The 18,097-nt window shown below is 50.5% G+C and overlaps 1 protein-coding gene across 6 annotated transcripts in view; it reads right to left on the bottom strand.

Moving 5' to 3' along the window:
* FBLN2 (fibulin 2) overlaps positions 1-18,097 on the bottom strand; it is a 99,281-nt gene that overhangs the window by 15,801 nt on the left and 65,383 nt on the right. For 5 of the 6 annotated variants that reach the window (XM_063164370.1, XM_063164373.1, XM_063164369.1 and 2 more), the window contains exons 5-10: positions 13,958-14,144; positions 13,008-13,214; positions 10,941-11,057; positions 7,070-7,171; positions 5,521-5,661; positions 120-254 (exon numbers count right to left, since the gene is read on the bottom strand). In XM_063164370.1, the coding sequence (XP_063020440.1) occupies positions 120-254; positions 5,521-5,661; positions 7,070-7,171; positions 10,941-11,057; positions 13,008-13,214; positions 13,958-14,144 (889 nt within the window). The remainder of the gene's footprint in view (positions 1-119; positions 255-5,520; positions 5,662-7,069; positions 7,172-10,940; positions 11,058-13,007; positions 13,215-13,957; positions 14,145-18,097) is intronic. The other variant, XM_063164374.1, reaches the window with a different exon arrangement.

Genomic DNA, 18,097 nt, shown 5'->3' with positions numbered 1-18,097 from the left:
ACCATTTCAAACGAGTGAATGTGCAGGAAGAGCCTGTAAAGCCCAACACCTCTGTGATGAGCAGCCTTTTCTGGCTGCAGCAAGAGCAGAGTGCTGTGCAATCCTTTCCCTTCCCTTACCCACACACTCGCCGTCCTTCAGCTCGTGGCCGGGCTGGCAGCTCAGCTCCTGCAGGCAGCGGAAGGAGCCCATGGTGTTGACACAGTGCTCTCTCCTCTGGCAGGTGTGTCTCTCTGTCACACACTCGTTGATGTCTGTGAGGAAGAGGGAACAAATCAGTGCCACAGGGTGCCGAGGGATCTCCCTCTTCCTGCTCTGCTGGAAGGAGCAGAAAGCTCACACGAAGGACACTCAATACAGGCTTTGTTACAGGGCTCTGATGATGGAAGATGCTTTTAGTCCGGGCTCTTTAGTTAGCACAGAGTGACTGAAGAGACACAAATCCCAGGGGGATTTATTTCCTCCTCCTCCCCTCTCCCCAAACGCCATGGGGATGGTGCAGGCACTGGGGACGGGGATGGACAGAACTGAGGAAAGGCAGGGTGGGCAGAGGATTGATGGCCAGCTGGTGGTGAAGGGATGGGAACTCCTGGACAAGGGAATGAGAAAGGGATTAATGCTCCTTGCTTCTCTCCAGGCTTCCACAGCCCAGGGCACTGAGCAGCCCTGCTGCCTCAGGCCAGGCTGGCACTGCCCAGGGATGGAGCTGAGGCTGCCTGTGAGCTGGGCCGTGCTGACACCTATTCCCTAAGGAATCAGCACTGGGACTGGATAGGCAGGAACTCATGGAGAGGAACCCTGATAGCTCAATCAAGCCTGTAAATCTGTATTTAGAGCTTTAAAGAGATTTGATTTCAGCAAGTGGAATAGTGAAAAAGTTCTTTTTAAGAAATCACTTGAACACACGATTGCAGAGCATGGGACAGGGAAGGAATATGAAACACCTTTAAAATGATATGTTTTGATAGGCTTGGATGAAATAATCTAAAATTCAGGTTTTGCTTATGTTAATAATGAAAGCTAGAATAGCATGATGAGCAAATACTTAGAAGCAACAAAAAGGGGCAGAGACTGGGAAGAAATTTTCTTGCCAATCTCCACAAAACCTCACACATTCCCAGTTCTATATAAAGCTAAGAATTGCTAGAGCTAACAAAAGCCAAATGTGACCAGCACCATTACCAGTCCTCTGGCTGCTCTGTGCATGAAGCTGTTTTCATACTACACAATAAAGCAAGTATTGTTTGAATCAGATTTTCATTTTGGCTGTAGAACCTCATTCTCAGATAAGTACATCAATATATGACTTCTCCTGTGGGGCACGAAAACAGGAAAAGCCATTCAAAAAGATTTTTGTATTTAAAAATGTGCCAGCTGGTTTTCTAGCAAAGAAATGAGGAGAAGCACCAAAACCCTTCAGTTCCTGGTGGGTTTGGATAACTGGTGATGTGCACTGAGTTTTGCAAGACCTGCATTAGCTTGGTTACATTCCACTTCTCACTTATTCCTATTTTCCTTTTGTGTTTTTTTTTTTCTCACTGTTTGCCATTGCCACTCTCCACATGCCCTGGGCTTGCTTTCCAATGCTCCTGGTTAATCCACAGCAAAGTCCTGCCCATCACCTGGATCTTTCTACCTGTCCCCCATGAAGTCTGAGCTCCTCCACTGAGGGGCAGCTCCCTGCCTGCCCCAAAGCTCCTGCAGGGTTGGTCATGTCCCCCAATGCCTGTGCAGTTTCCCACTTTCTATTAATTGGTATTATCACAATGGAGTAGAGTAAGCGTAATTTCACAAGTGATCTTGTGGGGGTAGCAAACCCCCCACACAGGCTGGGAGAATATGAGGTGCTGTGGTAGATCCCTCCCACCTACTTAGACTTAGTTCTTTTAAAATTTTTATTTTTTTTTAGAATTTATTTTAGAGGAAACCAGCAATGGATGGCCACTTAATAGCACCCAAAGCACAGCACTTTCTGCTGGCTGTACCACAGATCTGAGATTATCTGCTCTTGCAAACCACAAAAAGGCTCTCACATAAACAAACTGACAGCATCACGCTGCAGCTCATGAGCTTGAGTCAGTGCAGCACACGTCAAAAGGGAAAGTATGTTTGTGACATATGAACCAAAGAGGGTAGGAGGCATTCCATGTGATCAGCAGGTGGATATTGAGTAACAGGCATTAAAAAAGTTGTGATTTAACAGAGAGAAAAAAAAAATCTAATTGGATTTCATGTTTCGTCTATATTTTTGATTCAATTTTCAAAACTCTGAGTGCTTGAAAAACTATGCAGAACTAGCTGGAACACATCTGAGGAAATTAAAATGACGGAAACTGGCAGATTACAATGCAGTATTCTCATTGTCAATGGAAGTTTTGTGCACACGAGACACTGTCAAGTCCTTCAGTCTGTGAGCAGGGCTGAGCTGCAAGGCCTGAACCCTGAGCCATGGCCAAGCAAAGTTCTGCTCTGCCTGTCCAGAGTCAGGGCAGGAGTCTCTGGATGTGCCACCAGGCCAGCTGCCAGCCCACCACAGCCCCCTGGCCAGTTTAGCATGCAAACATGCCTGGTTTTGTTAATTTCTCGAAACAAATTCCCAAATTTTACATAGAATCCAGAGTGCCTGTGACCTGTCTCCCTCCAGTCCTGGAGCCAACTCCACCAGTCAGTAAGAGATGCCTGATAAGGCACTAGGAATAACAGGAGTTATGTTTGCAGTCCCAAATACAGCTAATTCCAACACTGGACCAGCTGTGGTATTCAGCCAACCCAATTAAGGCTATGAGGAAGGGTAAGATGATGTTTTCTTTAAAAAACAGGGGAAAGAGGAAAAATAACACAGTACTATACTGAAAACAAGTCACACGGTTAATTTTTGAGGAATCTACTCAGTCTCTGTGTGTGGCAGCAACATTCCTCACTCTATGTCAGCAAAACCCAGAATGAAATGCAATCATGTAATAACTCTTTTTTCTCCACAGAACTGTTGCTGAAAACAGCGACACACACATGATCCCTGAGCACATCTGCTGCACCCAAGAGCTGGCATTCCTGCCATCAACATTTTACCTACTGCTATTTATTTCAATATGCACTTTGACATCAAAACCTCACTTTGATGCACCTTCTATTAAAAAAGTGAAATGCAGACTTTTCTTGTGCTGCATCTGCGGTTTCTCATTATTTTTTCCTCTCCAAATGGCCCCAGCTCTGTTGGCTTTATGGGACAAATCTGTGCAAGGCAGGCACTTTGTTATTTTGCAGCAGCCACCCTGTGGGTGCAGGAATAAAGAGACCATATTGTGCTCCCTGTCAGGAGGGAACTGAGGTGGGAGCAGCAAGGACAGGAGCAGAGCTGTCAGTGTGCAGTGGGTGGTGGGAATGACTTTGCCTCAAAGTCACCAGAAAAGCAACAGTCAGCCTGGCTCTTACCTCTGGAGAGTACAGAGCTCCTAGCCCAAAGGCATTTCAGTGCCAAAGACACAGAGGGGCTGTGTGAGAGCTGTTGGAACAGCTCTGGGGGGACTCCTCTCTGTGCATGGCTGGCTTTTGGGCAATGCTGGCTGTCTGCTCCTCAATGCACCTGGAGTTACAATTCCCCACCTCTGGCTAAAGGGCACTGCACAGACCACAGATTATCAGCTGCTTTGTGGCTGTGCAAAGATTGCTCCTCCCGTCCCTAAAACATGCAAAGAGTAACATCCTTAAACCAACAAGAATTTGCTAACTAATTACCAAATGTTTTCTGCTGGAGTTTGAGACAGTTCAAGGTGGAGAGCAAACTGCTGGGCTGGAAAAGATGCCCCAGGAGAACAAGGCAGTGAGCAAAACACAAACCACAGTGTATGCCTGTGGCTTTCCCCTTCGACTACAAAAGGTGGAAAAAATGTTAAACATGGCAAATGTTCTGGTGGCACCACACATGGAGCAGAGCTGGATGGGAGCAGGCAGCACACACAACAAAGGGAAGGTTTTTAGGTTATTTAAAAGGATACCTGTAAAAACTGCCCTGCATTAGAGGAACACAGAAGTTTGGTGTTCAGTAAGGGAGAAGAGCTTCACAAATGAGAGTTGTGGCTTTGCTTTCATGAGTAGTGCCCGAGGTTTATCTGGTATCAGCCATAATCAAACTGTTCCAATGTCAAGGGGCAGAGGGAGAACTGAGGCAAAGGAAGCACCTGGCACCTGCCCCAGCAGCTCCTGCAAGGCTGCAGACACAGGCACTGGCTTAGCTTCAGAGCACTCCTGGGAGAGGTGAAAAAGGACAGATCCATCCTTCCTGCACCGTCCAGGGAAAACATCAGGGGTGTCAGTGGCAGCAGTGGGAGCAGAGCTCGAGCAGGGGCCGTTCCTGGAGCTGCAGGCTCCCGAGCAGGAGTGTGGTGCCTGGGCACACCCTGGGCACCTCCAGCACCAGCTTCAGCTCAGGCTGAGCTGTCTCATAAAGGCCTCTTTCCTTCCAGTGCTGCTCTCTCAGCCATTTCATTGGAATCAAATAATTTCATTCATTTCCCATTCTTACCAGTACCTCTGATTTCAAAATAAATAATAATAACAACTAAAAAATAAAAATCCAGTGCCAACAATTTAAGGAACACCCAAAAGGTGGTAAATCACAGTTATTCTCTGGATTCTGACACTGCAGAAGTTTTCCTGCTGATGCCCAAATGCCACACGGTGCGTGTTAACCAGATGGGATCACTGAGCTTTAAAGAGAGGAGTAAAACCAAAGCTGTGGTGGTCAGAAAAACAGTGTTATACATGTAGGGAGGAGGACAGGGGTGGAAGAGAGCTCTGCATTCACACAGGACAGTAAAGCCATGGGCACTGATGCTTTCATGGATGACTGGAGGTCTCCAAGTGCTCCATTTTTCCAGGAAATGCTCCTGCTGCCTCCTAACCCAGACTCTACAAAAATACCCAAAAAAAGAAACTATTTCACATAAGCTGAGGTCCTGGCTGCTGGGAACAAACTAAATCCTCATAAATACACTTGTAAAAATTGATTGGTTTCTTCCATGAAGTCAAACAGCAGGGATGATCCAGCAGAATTATGATGCACCTTTGACTTTTACACAAAGAAACTTATGCCAGAATCAACAAAGGACTCATATGAATTTTAAAATTCCCTCCCTTTGGAAAGGATCTTTTCTAGACTCACACGGATTGTTGAGCTGTATTTCTGAAGTTCTGTGGTTTGGTGGTGTCTAGAACTTGGCAGTGTTGGACTGTGCAGAGGGACCAGCTGCTGTGACCCCTGAGCTCAGCCTGCAGCCAGCAGAGCTGCTGTGCTCCCCACCCTGTGGGCCTGGGGCTCCTGCTCAACGTTACCTGCACCTGACACGGCTGGGGAAACACCAAACAGCACAGGACTCATGAGGTGAAGGGCTGAGCAAATGGGGCACGTTGATGTGTGATTGTGCTGGGTGGCTCTGAGATGCCAGATGCAGGGATGGTGGGAGGTGCTGCAGAGCATGGAGAGCTGGGATGCTGAGGGAGGCCGCGTGCCTCTCGTCTTACCAACACATTTCCTATGCCTGTTGAGAATAAAGCCCTCTGCACACATCCCACTGTGGCTGACACAGGAGAATGATCCCAGTGTGTTCTCACAAAACTGTCCGCTGGAACAAGCCTGAGCACCTGTCAGGCACTCATCCAAATCTACAGCAGCAGGGGCAGCCAAAAGGGAAAAACAGAACTCCATTAGAACAGTCCTGAAATGAAACAACATTTCTGTCACGCCGGGGATGCCGAGATGAAGTGTGCTGGAGCTCCCACATCAGCAGCAGGCTGCAATACATGCAGTGTTACACTGAAAATAGGGCTGGAATAAAACCTCAGAGATCATTCAGTCCTTGATCACACTCCTGTGCTTTTGCCATTCCAAAAAGAATAGCCTTAAAAATAAAAATAAAATAAAAGAATAGCCTTAAAAATAAAAACAGCTTTAAAAATCCAAAAAGAAATAGCCTTAAAATGCCTTAAAAACAGGCAGGCATTCACATAGAGACAGTGCACACTCCTTGAAAGAAACCTGTCACAGTGCACCACCACCCTCACCATCAGATCCTGACTTCAACAGAGGTTACAAATGTCCCTTGCCAATGTTTAAACTCACTGCCTCCACTGACAAATACAAATTTTTTCATTTCCTGTAGGAAAACGATTGCCTTGAAATGCCCCTTTTGACGCTGACATTAATTAATCAAATTAACTTCCACCATGCTTGGGTAAGCAGCGCACTGTGAATATTTCATCTGGTGATATTAAAATCCCATTTTCTTCACAGACTGTCTGGAATTTTATGAAAATGATTTGTTATTCAATAAGATCTAAGATTAAGAGTGATGTGGATCATTTGTGAGCAATTCTGAGCATTGGGAGCTCCTGCTTGTATTTCACTGTTATTGCTCCCTTACTTAGAGATTTATAATTAAGGTTTGTCACAGGACATGGCTTCTGACCCCCGAGCCCTCCCTGGGCAAACACATCCCTTGTGACTACTCAAGAACATCCATTTAAAATGTCTGCAATGTGAATGGTGAGGATGCAGCTTTGGAATTCACTGCTCATCTCCCCAGCAGCAAATGAACACCTGGAGCTGGCCCAGCTCCCATGGCATCTCCTGTGAAGCTGTGAAGCCTCCCTGAGTTCAGGTTTCCAAGGCAAGAGGAGCTAAAAGCAAACAGAGCAGATGCCAGGGCAGAGCTGTGCCCTGAGGGTGCCCAGGATAGCAAAGGTGACCTGCTCGCTGCTCCTGCTCCCAGCCAGAGTGCTGAGTGTCCACAGCTGTGCACACAGGGCCTGGGGAGGAACCTCAGCGGGAAGAGAAACCAGAAAGGCTGTAAAAAAGCCTGCAATGTCAGAGGAAAAAAGCACCAGCCCAGGCTTGCCTCCACCTCACCACACTGTGCTTCAGGAGGTACCTGTGAGGCAGAACTGAGATTCCTTCTGCCAAATGGTCTCTCTGATGGCACTGCAATTCCCAACTCTGAAAATGAGGAACAGCCAGGGGTGTGAGGTACACAAACATTTAACCATGGCTCTGTGGGGAGCCCAAAGCACTCACCTTCACAGGAAACCCCATCAGCCATGAGCGTGTAGCCAGCCATGCAGGAGCACACAGCATCTCCGTCCACGATGTTGCACAGGTGCTTGCAGGGGCCGTTATCTGCCCAACACAAAATTGCACAGTGCATTGTCAGAACTCAGTGCATCCCTCTGGGTGTCCAGAGTTGCCAGGGACCCTGTAGAGGGGCTTGGAGACCCAGACATGCTGCCCAGACCACCTGGGGATTTGATTGTGACCCTTGGAGCAAGTTGCCAACTTTGTATGAGGACATGAAAGTCACACAGGTTTGAATGGTGTAATAACAAAATGATCACAGGGTGAAAATGTATATTTTAGGATTTTTGGTATGGGGGTTATAGGAACAATATGGAGGAATCAGGGCGTGTCCAGCCTTTCTCCTTCTTCTTCTTGTTCTCCATTTTCTGCAGTGATGTTGGCACTTTGGGATTGGTTTGGAATAGAAGTGCACTGTCTAACATAGATGACAGGTATTGAGAATTAAGTGTAAATATGTTATACATAGTTTGTAGTATAAAAAGACAACACGGCCTCGGGGGCGGTCAGAGTGCCTGTGGCTGCCCTGCTGAGCAGATCTCAGCTGGGCAGAAAGAAAATTTTATAGATAAGAATTAATAAACAACCTCAAGACTGAAAAGTGAAGAGTCCAGACTCGTTCTTCAGTTGCACGGGCCGAAGCAGAGACATCCTGCACATCTTGGCTGAGCAAATATCAACAGCAACCCAAGAGTACATCAGGACCCCCAGCATGGATCAGCTGCAGTTCCACACTGCCAGGCCAGCCAGGCACAATCCCAGCTCAGGCCAGGGGAATCAGCCAGGAACCAACCTGTCCAGGCAGCCCTGAGCACTGCTCACATCCTGCTGCTGCACACAGACACAGCTGGACTGCAGTGCTCCCCCTGCCTGCCCTGCTCACACCCCCCTGCCTGGCCTGCTCACACCTTGCCCCGCTCACTCCCTGCACTGCTCACACCCTGGGCTGCTCACACTCCCTGCACTGCTCACACCCCATCCCCCTGTACTGCTCACACCCAGCACTGCTCACACCCTGCACTGCTCACACCCTGCACTGCTCACACTCCCTGCACTGCTCACACCCTGCACTGCTCACATCCTGCACTGCTCACACCCTGCCCTGCTCACACTCCCTGCACTGCTCACACCTCCTGCCCTGCTCACACCCTGCCCTGCTCACACCCTGCACTGCTCACACCCTGCACTGCTCACACCCTGCCCTGCTCACACCCTGCACTGCTCACACCCTGCCCTGCTCACACCCTGCCCTGCTCACTCCCTGCACTGCTCACACCCTGCCCTGCTCACTCCCTGCACTGCTCACACCCCATCCCCCTGTACTGCTCACACCCTGCACTGCTCACACCCCCTGCCCTGCTCACACCCTGCGCTGCTCACACCCTGCCCTGCTCACACTCCCTGCCCTGCTCACCCCCTGCACTGCTCACACCCTGCACTGCTCACACCCTGCACTGCTCACACTCCCTGCACTGCTCACACTCCCTGCACTGCTCACACCCTGCACTGCTCACACACCCTGCCCTGCTCACACCCTGCACTGCTCAAACTCCCTGCACTGCTCACTCCCTGCACTGCTCACACCCTGCGCTGCTCACACTCCCTGCACTGCTCACACCCTGCCCTGCTCACACCCTGCACTGCTCACACCCTGCACTGCTCACACACCCTGCCCTGCTCACACCCTGCACTGCTCAAACTCCCTGCACTGCTCACACCCTGCCCTGCTCACCCCCTGCACTGCTCACACACCCTGCCCTGCTCACACACCCTGCACTGCTCACACCCTGCCCTGCTCACACTCCCTGCACTGCTCACACACCCTGCACTGCTCACACCCTGCACTGGTCAAACTCCCTGCACTGCTCACACCCTGCCCTGCTCACATCCTGCACTGCTCACACCCCCTGCACTGCTCACACCCTGCCCTGCTCACACCCTGCACTGCTCACACTCCCTGCCCTGCTCACACCCTGCACTGCTCACACTCCGTGCCTGCCCTGCTCACACCCTGCACTGCTCACACTCCCTGCCCTGCTCACACCCTGCCCTGCTCACACTCCCTGCCCTGCTCACACTCCCTGCCCTGCTCACACTCCCTGCACTGCTCACACCCTGCACTGCTCACACCCTGCACTGCTCACACCCTGCACTGCTCACACCCTGCACTGCTCACACCCCCTGCACTGCTCACACTCCCTGCCCTGCTCACACTCCCTGCACTGCTCACACCTCCTGCCCTGCTCACACCCTGCCCTGCTCACACTCCGTGCACTCCTCACACCCTGCCCTGCTCACCCCCGCACTGCTCACACCCTGCACTGCTCACACACCCTGCACTGCTCACACTCCCTGCACTGCTCACACCCCATCCCCCTGCACTGCTCACACCCTGCCCTGCTCACACCCTGCACTGCTCACACCCCCTGCACTGCTCACACTCCCTGCCTGCCCTGCTCACACCCTGCCCTGCTCACACTCCGTGCACTCCTCACACCCTGCACTGCTCACACTCCCTGCCCTGCTCACACCCTGCCCTGCTCACACCCTGCACTGCTCACACCCTGCCCTGCTCACACCCTGCCCTGCTCACACCCTGCACTGCTCACACCCTGCCCTGCTCACCCCCTGCACTGCTCACACCCTGCACTGCTCACACCCTGCACTGCTCACACTCCCTGCCCTGCTCACCCCCTGCACTGCTCACACTCCCTGCACTGCTCACCCCCTGCACTGCTCACACCCCCTGCACTGCTCACACCCTGCACTGCTCACACCCTGCACTGCTCACACTCCCTGCACTGCTCACACCCTGCACTGCTCACACACCCTGCACTGCTCAAACTCCCTGCACTGCTCTCACTCCCTGCACTGCTCACACCCTGCACTGGTCAAACTCCCTGCACTGCTCACACCCTGCCCTGCTCACATCCTGCCCTGCTCACACCCTGCCCTGCTCACATCCTGCACTGCTCACACCCCCTGTACTGCTCACACTCCCTGCCTGCCCTGCTCACACCCTGCCCTGCTCACACCCTGCCCTGGCTCACACTCACTGCACTCCTCACACCCTGCACTGCTCACATCCTGCCCTGCTCACACCTCCTGCCCTGCTCACACCCTGCACTGCTCACACCCTGCACTGCTCACACCCTGCACTGCTCACACTCCCTGCCCTGCTCACACCCTGCACTGCTCACACTCCCTGCCCTGCTCACACCCTGCACTGCTCACACCCTGCCCTGCTCACACCCTGCACTGCTCACACCTTCTGCCCTGCTCACACACCCTGCACTGCTCACACCCTGCACTGCTCACACACCCTGCACTGCTCACACCCTGCACTGCTCACACCCTGCACTGCTCACACCCTGCACTGCTCACACTCCCTGCACTGCTCACACCCTGCACTGCTCACACTCCCTGCCCTGCTCACATCCTGCCCTGCTCACACTCCCTGCACTGCTCACACCCTGCCCTGCTCACACTCCCTGCACTGCTCACACCCTGCACTGCTCAAACTCCCTGCACTGCTCAAACTCCCTGCACTGCTCACACCCTGCCCTGCTCACACCCTGCACTGCTCACAACCTCTGCACTGCTGCACTGCCCACCCCAGCCCGAGGAGCAGTGGGAACAACCCTGGAAGCAGAGAGCAGCCTCACATTTCTCCCTCACGTTTCCCCTGATAATTCCTCAGCCTTGTGCCACAGCTACAGGTGAAAGCTGCACACTGAAATCAGACTGGAGGAGGGATGAGAGGGGTTTTATTCTGTCTCTAAACATTCCTCTGCAACTGACACCTCCAACGTACCTTTGCACTTGTCCTGCTCTTCCTGCAAGGACACCACGAGGATGGGCTGGGAGGGAGAAGCTACTGGAGGGATGGTGGCTTCAGCTTCCAGCCTGGTCATCTGTCCTCTGTCAGGATCTGCAAGGCAAGGCAGGATCAGGGACAGCACCATCCCCACCACACACCCCAGAGCAAGGGGTGATCCCACTCATCCCACTCCATCATGGTTTGGAGAAGGAAACAAACATCATGGACACAGATCAGAGAGCCTGGCTGACAGTAACTTCTGTAAGTACTACAATATCTGAATAAACTACAAAGTGCTGTTTTCATTTTTAAAACATTTGCTGTATTTTAAATACACTGCCTGTCTTTCATTCGGTATTTTAGGGGAAAAAAATCAAGCTTTGACCTTATCCTGTCCGTCCTATTTCAACACAGACAAACAACAAACATCTTTACAAGCACAGGGTACTTTGGAATGACTTTTGTACAGCCAAGTGGAAAACATGACAGCTGCTGTTTGCCACTAATATTTTCAACAGACAGTAATGTAAAAGGTATCAGGGAATAAAAGAGCTCTGTTACATCAATAAGAGTATCAGTATCATCAAAACAGAAGCCTAAATCCATGGGGCCTAAATCCTTAAGAGGGATATGTCCTGTCCCCACTGAGTTCAAGGGTCACCTGGAGCAAAGTGTGATCCCCAAAACAGTGACAGCCTTAAGTGACTAAGGGTGACTGCAGTGCAGGTTTGGGGTGTGGGAACAGTGATTTCCTTAAACAAATGAAGTCAGCACAGACACATGACAGGCTGTGGAGCAGAGACAAACAAAATTCACCTGCTTGGCACACAGCCTGAATCATTTCCCCAGGAATGCCCAAGATGGGCACAGCCACACAGGGACAAGGAGAACTGAAAGGCCGCTGTGCCACGTGTGGTTCAGCCAAGCAAAGCCCCTGAGCTTCCCTCAGCCTGGCACAGCACGGGCAGCACCAGCCCTCCCTGCCCTGCCCCTCTGAGCTCCCACGGGTGTCCCCTGCCCCTGTGACAGTCCCATGCCCCTGGTGAGCTCTGCAAACCCCTGGGCACCCCTGGGCACAGCCCTGAGCAGCACAGCCCTGCAGGTCTGCAGGAACACGACTTCCCACATCACAAGATGTTCCACCCAGAACCTCAGCACAGAGAGGCACTGCTGGGAGAAGAACAGCAAAGCAAAGCAAAACCATAAATTAAACCATAAACCATAAAAAACCATTGCTCCAGGTGAGCAATGAGGCCAAATCCTGCAGTGCTAAAATAAGAACTTATCTTTGCCTCTTTTGGATTAGGTTCCTTTCCCAGAATTTTAATATAAGCAGAGCAGACAGCTGCCACAGGAACAGTCAAATGCATTCTTGAGGTAAATGCTGTAACACCACATTGAGAAGGATGACATACAGACTGCTCATTGTTTGGCTTGGGCAGAGGATTAGAAGCCTAAGGAGTTCTGTCATTGGATGGAAACACTGCTTTTGCTTGTTAAATAACAGAAAGCACTTGTAACTAATATGAGGTTTCAACTTTCTGGGTTATCTGACTTGAAATTGTGCCATTGGAGAACTCCACACATCAAAACAATTACAGCACAAGTGACTTTCTTTTCCAGACTTCCACCACACCAGACAAATTTGGAGTTTGTTATCACTGAAGGATGTTAATGATTTGAGATAAAAATCAAATGCTGTCTGTCTGAACTGAGTTAAGTTTATCTAAACTTATCTAAAGAAAACCTAACTGTGAAATACAAAATCACTCTGAGAAGAACAGGTATTTCTTAAAAATTCTTTACAAATCCCCTTCTGAAAAGTGCAAACACTCTTGATTTGAACATATGAAACACCACCCTTATCCCATACCACCAAACACAAAAATAAGGTGTAACTGAGTGTCCTAAATTACCATTTTTCTTTATATTTTACAATTTCTACAGAACACATCCATGCATTAACACCCATTAAAAAAGAGAAACTGCATAGAAACTAAAGAAAAGCTTGGCTGGTGAGTGCAGGTATAAAGACACTGCCCTTCATGTGCCTTTTCTCACCTGGAGAGCAGCTGGTGCCATCCTCCTGCAGGGTGAACTCAGGGAAGCAGGAGCACTTGTAGGAGCCCACGGTGTTGATGCACAGGTGCTGGCACAGCTCCCCCCCGTAGAGCAGGCACTCATCCAGGTCATCCCCGGGCAGGTTATTGGAGAGCTCGGCCTCACTGCTGATGGACAGCGCTTCGTGGTGATCCTCCCTCTCTGAAACTACAGCAGAGCGTGTCTGACAGCTGTTCTGGCCTTGGCACAAAATGCCAAGGAAAGCCAGATCCACCCACAACAGTTACTGCAAGGACATTACAAAGGAACCCATCCTGGAGATAACACTGTGGTGCTGGAGGGCGACCTCCTCCTTCCCTAGGGCTGCAGGGACAGATTTTACAGAGCCACTGAGAAACAGTCACAGGGGAGGCCACAAGCTGACCTTCCACATCACTGCCAACCCCATTCCCACTGACATTTGAACTGTGCTGAGCCCCAGCTGAAATTGGCCCCGTACTGAATTCCAAATTTCAGGAGAAGTTATCCAATTGGTTTGGTTTCCAACATCACAATTTGTTGGCTTCTCCTATATCAGCATCAGCAGCAGCCTGGGAGCCACTGAGCAGTGACAGGGCTGTCCCTCCTACTGCCTTTAAACACCAGCCAGAGCTGGAGCACCACCTGCTTCCACTCCTGACCAAGGCTTTCTGTGACATTAAAATTAATCCTTAAGTGAGTTTCTCAGTCAGCTTTTCCTGAACACACAACACCAAAGCTCCTCTCTCAGTGAGGTCTCAGGCATATTTAGGGATGAGATTCTTTGCCTCCTCCAACCTGCCTTAGGAAGAAGGCAATCTGTGCTAGATCTGAGAGGAAAGCAGCTGTGCCCCTGATGCCCTGCTGCCTCCAGCAGCTGGCTGAAGGCCCTCAGGGTGAGGCAGAGCCCTCAGTGACAGAAGGACACTCACCCTTCTCGGGGGTCACCGTGGGCACGGGCTCCGGGTGCCGTCTGATCTCGGGGTGCACGAAGTGATCCCCCCCTTCACAGCAGGACAGCATCACGTGGCTGCAGGGGTAGCCCAGGTTGATGTTGGACTCGCAGCTCTTCCCCTCACTCCTCAGGCGCAGGCCCAGGCTGCAGCAGTCACAGCATTGCTGCAAGACAGGGCAACGTCAGCCACCAGCTCTGGGAACATTGGCAACCAGCACTGGGAATGTCTGTCAGCCACCAGCATTGGGAATGTCAACCACCAGCATTGGGAATGTCTGTCAGCCACCAGCACTGGGAATGTCTGTCAGCCACCAGCACTGGGAGTGTCAGCCACCAGCATTGGGAATGTCAGCCAGCCACCAGCATTGGGAATGTCAACCACCAGCACTGGGAATGTCTGTCAGCCACCAGCATTGGGAATGTCAACCACCAGCATTGGGAATGTCTGTCAACCACCAGCATTGGGAATGTCTGTCAGCCACCAGCACTGGGAATGTCTGTCAGCCACCAGCACTGGGAATGTCTGTCAGCCACCAGCATTGGGAATGTCAACCACCAGCATTGGGAATGTCTGTCAGCCACCAGCATTGGGAATGTCTGTCAGCCACCAGCACTGGGAATGTCAACCACCAGCATTGGGAATGTCTGTCAGCCACCAGCACTGGGAATGTCAGCCACCAGCACTGGGAATGTCTGTCAGCCACCAGCACTGGGAATGTCAACCACCAGCATTGGGAATGTCTGTCAGCCACCAGCACTGGGAATGTCTGTCAGCCACCAGCACTGGGAATGTCAGCCACCAGCACTGGGAATGTCTGTCAGCCACCAGCACTGGGAATGTCTGTCAGCCACCAGCTCTGGGAATGTCTGTCAGCCACCAGCACTGGGAATGTCAGCCACCAGCACTGGGAATGTCTGTCAGCCACCAGCTCTGGGAACATTGGCCACCAGCACTGGGAATGTCTGTCAGCCACCAGCACTGGGAATGTCTGTCAGCCACCAGCATTGGGAATGTCGACCACCAGCATTGGGAATGTCAGCCACCAGCATTGGGAATGTCTGTCAGCCACCAGCACTGGGAATGTCTGTCAGCCACCAGCATTGGGAATGTCAGCCACCAGCACTGGGAATGTCTGTCAGCCACCAGCATTGGGAATGTCAACCACCAGCACTGGGAACATCAGCCACCAGCACTGGGAACATCAGCCACCAGCACTGGGAATGTCTGTCAACCACCAGCACTGGGAACATCAGCCACCAGCACTGGGAATGTCTGTCAGCCACCAGCACTGGGAACATCAGCCACCAGCACTGGGAATGTCTGTCAGCCACCAGCACTGGGAACATCAGCCACCAGCACTGGGAATGTCTGTCAACCACCAGCACTGGGAACATCAGCCACCAGCACTGGGAATGTCAGCCAACAGCATTGGGAATGTCTGTCAGCCACCAGCATTTAGAAGCCCTGAGCAAACTGCCAGGGCAGTGGTGGAGTCCCCACACCTGGTTCAAAAGAGTGTGTGGATGTGAACCCTGAGGACATGGTTAAGTGCTGAACAGGGCAGTGGTGCTGGATTTACAGTTGCACTTGATGGTCTTAGGGGTCTTTTTCCACCTTAACAATTCTATTCTGTAATTTAACACAGTTTCAGGGATGAACCCACACACACCTGGAACTGATTTGCAGTTTCCTAAGCAGTGGAGCATCTGGAAAAACATTTGGAGCGTGGACAGTTGTAAATATCAAAGCTTTACTTGTGCTTGTTTTTGCCATTCTGCACCAACGGGTCAACTGCAGCCACAACAAACACAAAGTCTGGCTGTGCCAGTGATTTCAGCAGCTCCACATGCCAGGAAGGCGTGGTGCTGCGCATCTTGCTCCCTCCAGGCCTTGCCTGTGTGTAGTATGAACAGAAATTATAAACAAAATAATAGAGATCTGCAGCTCTTTGCATTAGAGCTCAAAGCATGGTCAGTTTGGAGCTGAGTGAAGTGGAAACAACGTGCACAGATGTGAGGGCCAGCAGCATCCCAGCCTGTCAGTGCCAGCACAGACTCTCCTCTCTGCACTCCAGCCCTGCTCTGACCTTTATTTACCTGGCTGTGCTGCACAGCATCCTGCTGGGAGTGCCAGGAGGGACCCCAGGGCGTCTTTGATGAGCTCTGTGCCTCTTCTTTCCTTCCTCAGAGTACCTGAACAGCAGCTTCACTGACATGCTCAGCTCCCACCTCTTGCAGTTTGCTCTGCTGCAGGTGGCAGGCAAAAACTGTGTGCTGCTTTACTCAGTCCCAGACAAATCTCCTGCACAGTCAGGCCACAAAAGGGCATCACATAAATGATACCAAACTCAAGAAGTCCACACTGTGGCCGCACAGTGGATACCTAACCAAGCTGAGGAGCTGAGTCTGCTGCAGAGACAACAGGGGTCACACCTGAGCTGGAGATGCCTTTGGGGATTTAAGTGTCCTCTCACCCCTAATTTATTTATTTGTTTGTTCATGTATTTTAGCTAAAATACCATGTTTCACTGCCAGAAAAGCAGAGTCTCCTTCCCTCTGCAGCTCGTTTGACATCACCCACTAACTCAGAGCCTGCAGCCACACTGGAGGAGCCTCCCTGAGCCCAAGAGGAGACTCCAGCCTGCTCAAACATTTGGGTACCCTGTGGAAAGGGTCAGACACAGGAAATGAGGGACAGGAACCTCCCTGAGCCCAAGAGGAGACTCCAGCCTGTTCAAACATTCGGGTACCCTGTGGAAAGGGTCAGACACAGGATTTGAGCTGGCAGCAGGAGCTCCAGGGACAGAGCAGTGGCCAGGAGGGAGATCCCTGAGCTGGGAAGGCACTAAGAGAAGCAGTGTTCCGAGGAGCATGGGAATGAGGAGGGATCACTTCCCATCACTAGAAATCCTAGGTGGGCATTCCCATTAATCCAGAGCCTGTCTCCTGCAGGGAGATGCAGCCACTGCCAGCTCAATGCTCAGGAACTCTTGTGCTGAGCCCCTTTTTTCAGGGCAGCACTGGGGTTCTGTGAGCACTTCACACTCACAGCACAGCCTGGCATCTGCAGCCAGCACTGAGGGCTGCAGCTCTCATTTTATGGCCCTGCTTCCTAATCTGAGAAATCCCCAAACACCATAAACAGCAGACATTACTCACATCTGCAAATATGCAAATATGCACAGCCATAAGGAGCTCCCTTCACGTGCCCAAATACATTTTTGAAAAATTATTTACTCTATGGGCCTTGAAGAGGATGAATTATTTTGTACACTAAATAAGCTTAAATTATGTTTTCAAATGAATATTAAAAAAAAAAAAAACCCTAGCAATAATGAATTGTGGTCATGCTAGGAAAGGGAAAATTCCTCTTGCCATCCTCCCCAAATCCAGAACCCTCAAATTCGAATTTTATGAAAACAAATTCTCTTTTTTTGTCTTTTGTTTTAGCTCAGTTTTGTCACCTTCAATATGCAAAATAGAAGTTCAAGATAATACATGTTTTTACTGAAGTAAAATGTGCAATATTTGCCTTGAAGAACCCAGCTTCTTTCAGTCATAATTTGATTAACAATTTATCCCATGTGCAGGCATAACAGAGAGTATTAAATCAGTCATACATCTTTGGGCACACATATTTTCCAGGTGAACAAAACTGTCTCATTTTCCAGTGGAAAAACTTGTTCTCTGAAAAGTTCCTTCTAAAATGAAAGAATTTGAATGTCTTGACTTTCTGTTAGCTGCTTTTTGAACTTCCCAGGAATTCTCCAACTGATTTAATAGCAAATATGACTACTTTTACCTTGCAATTGAGAAACCCACCTTGAGAACCACTCATTGGTTCACAGCTTTCTGCATTCCCCTCAAAACTATCTTAGCTGGAATTCTGCATAATTGGATTTACCATGGTGGAGTCTGCATGCACTAGGGAAAATCCTAGCCTGAGCTTTTGGTGTTAAGAGTAAATAACAATTAAAGCACCCCAAGATTGGGTTGATTTAGCACAGGCTGAAATCCTGGATCTGAAAAACCAGCACTGCCACACTCACCTTGAAGCAAAAGGTGAAAACATCTTAAATGCCTGAAGACCCACAAATGTTTGTAACCTGGAGATAAA

Source organism: Melospiza melodia, chromosome 10 (assembly GCF_035770615.1).
Source record: "Melospiza melodia melodia isolate bMelMel2 chromosome 10, bMelMel2.pri, whole genome shotgun sequence".
NCBI classification, from domain to species: Eukaryota; Metazoa; Chordata; class Aves; order Passeriformes; family Passerellidae; genus Melospiza; species Melospiza melodia.
The sequence above is the reverse complement of the archived record's forward strand: the minus strand, read 5'-3'. Positions and strand labels throughout refer to the sequence as shown.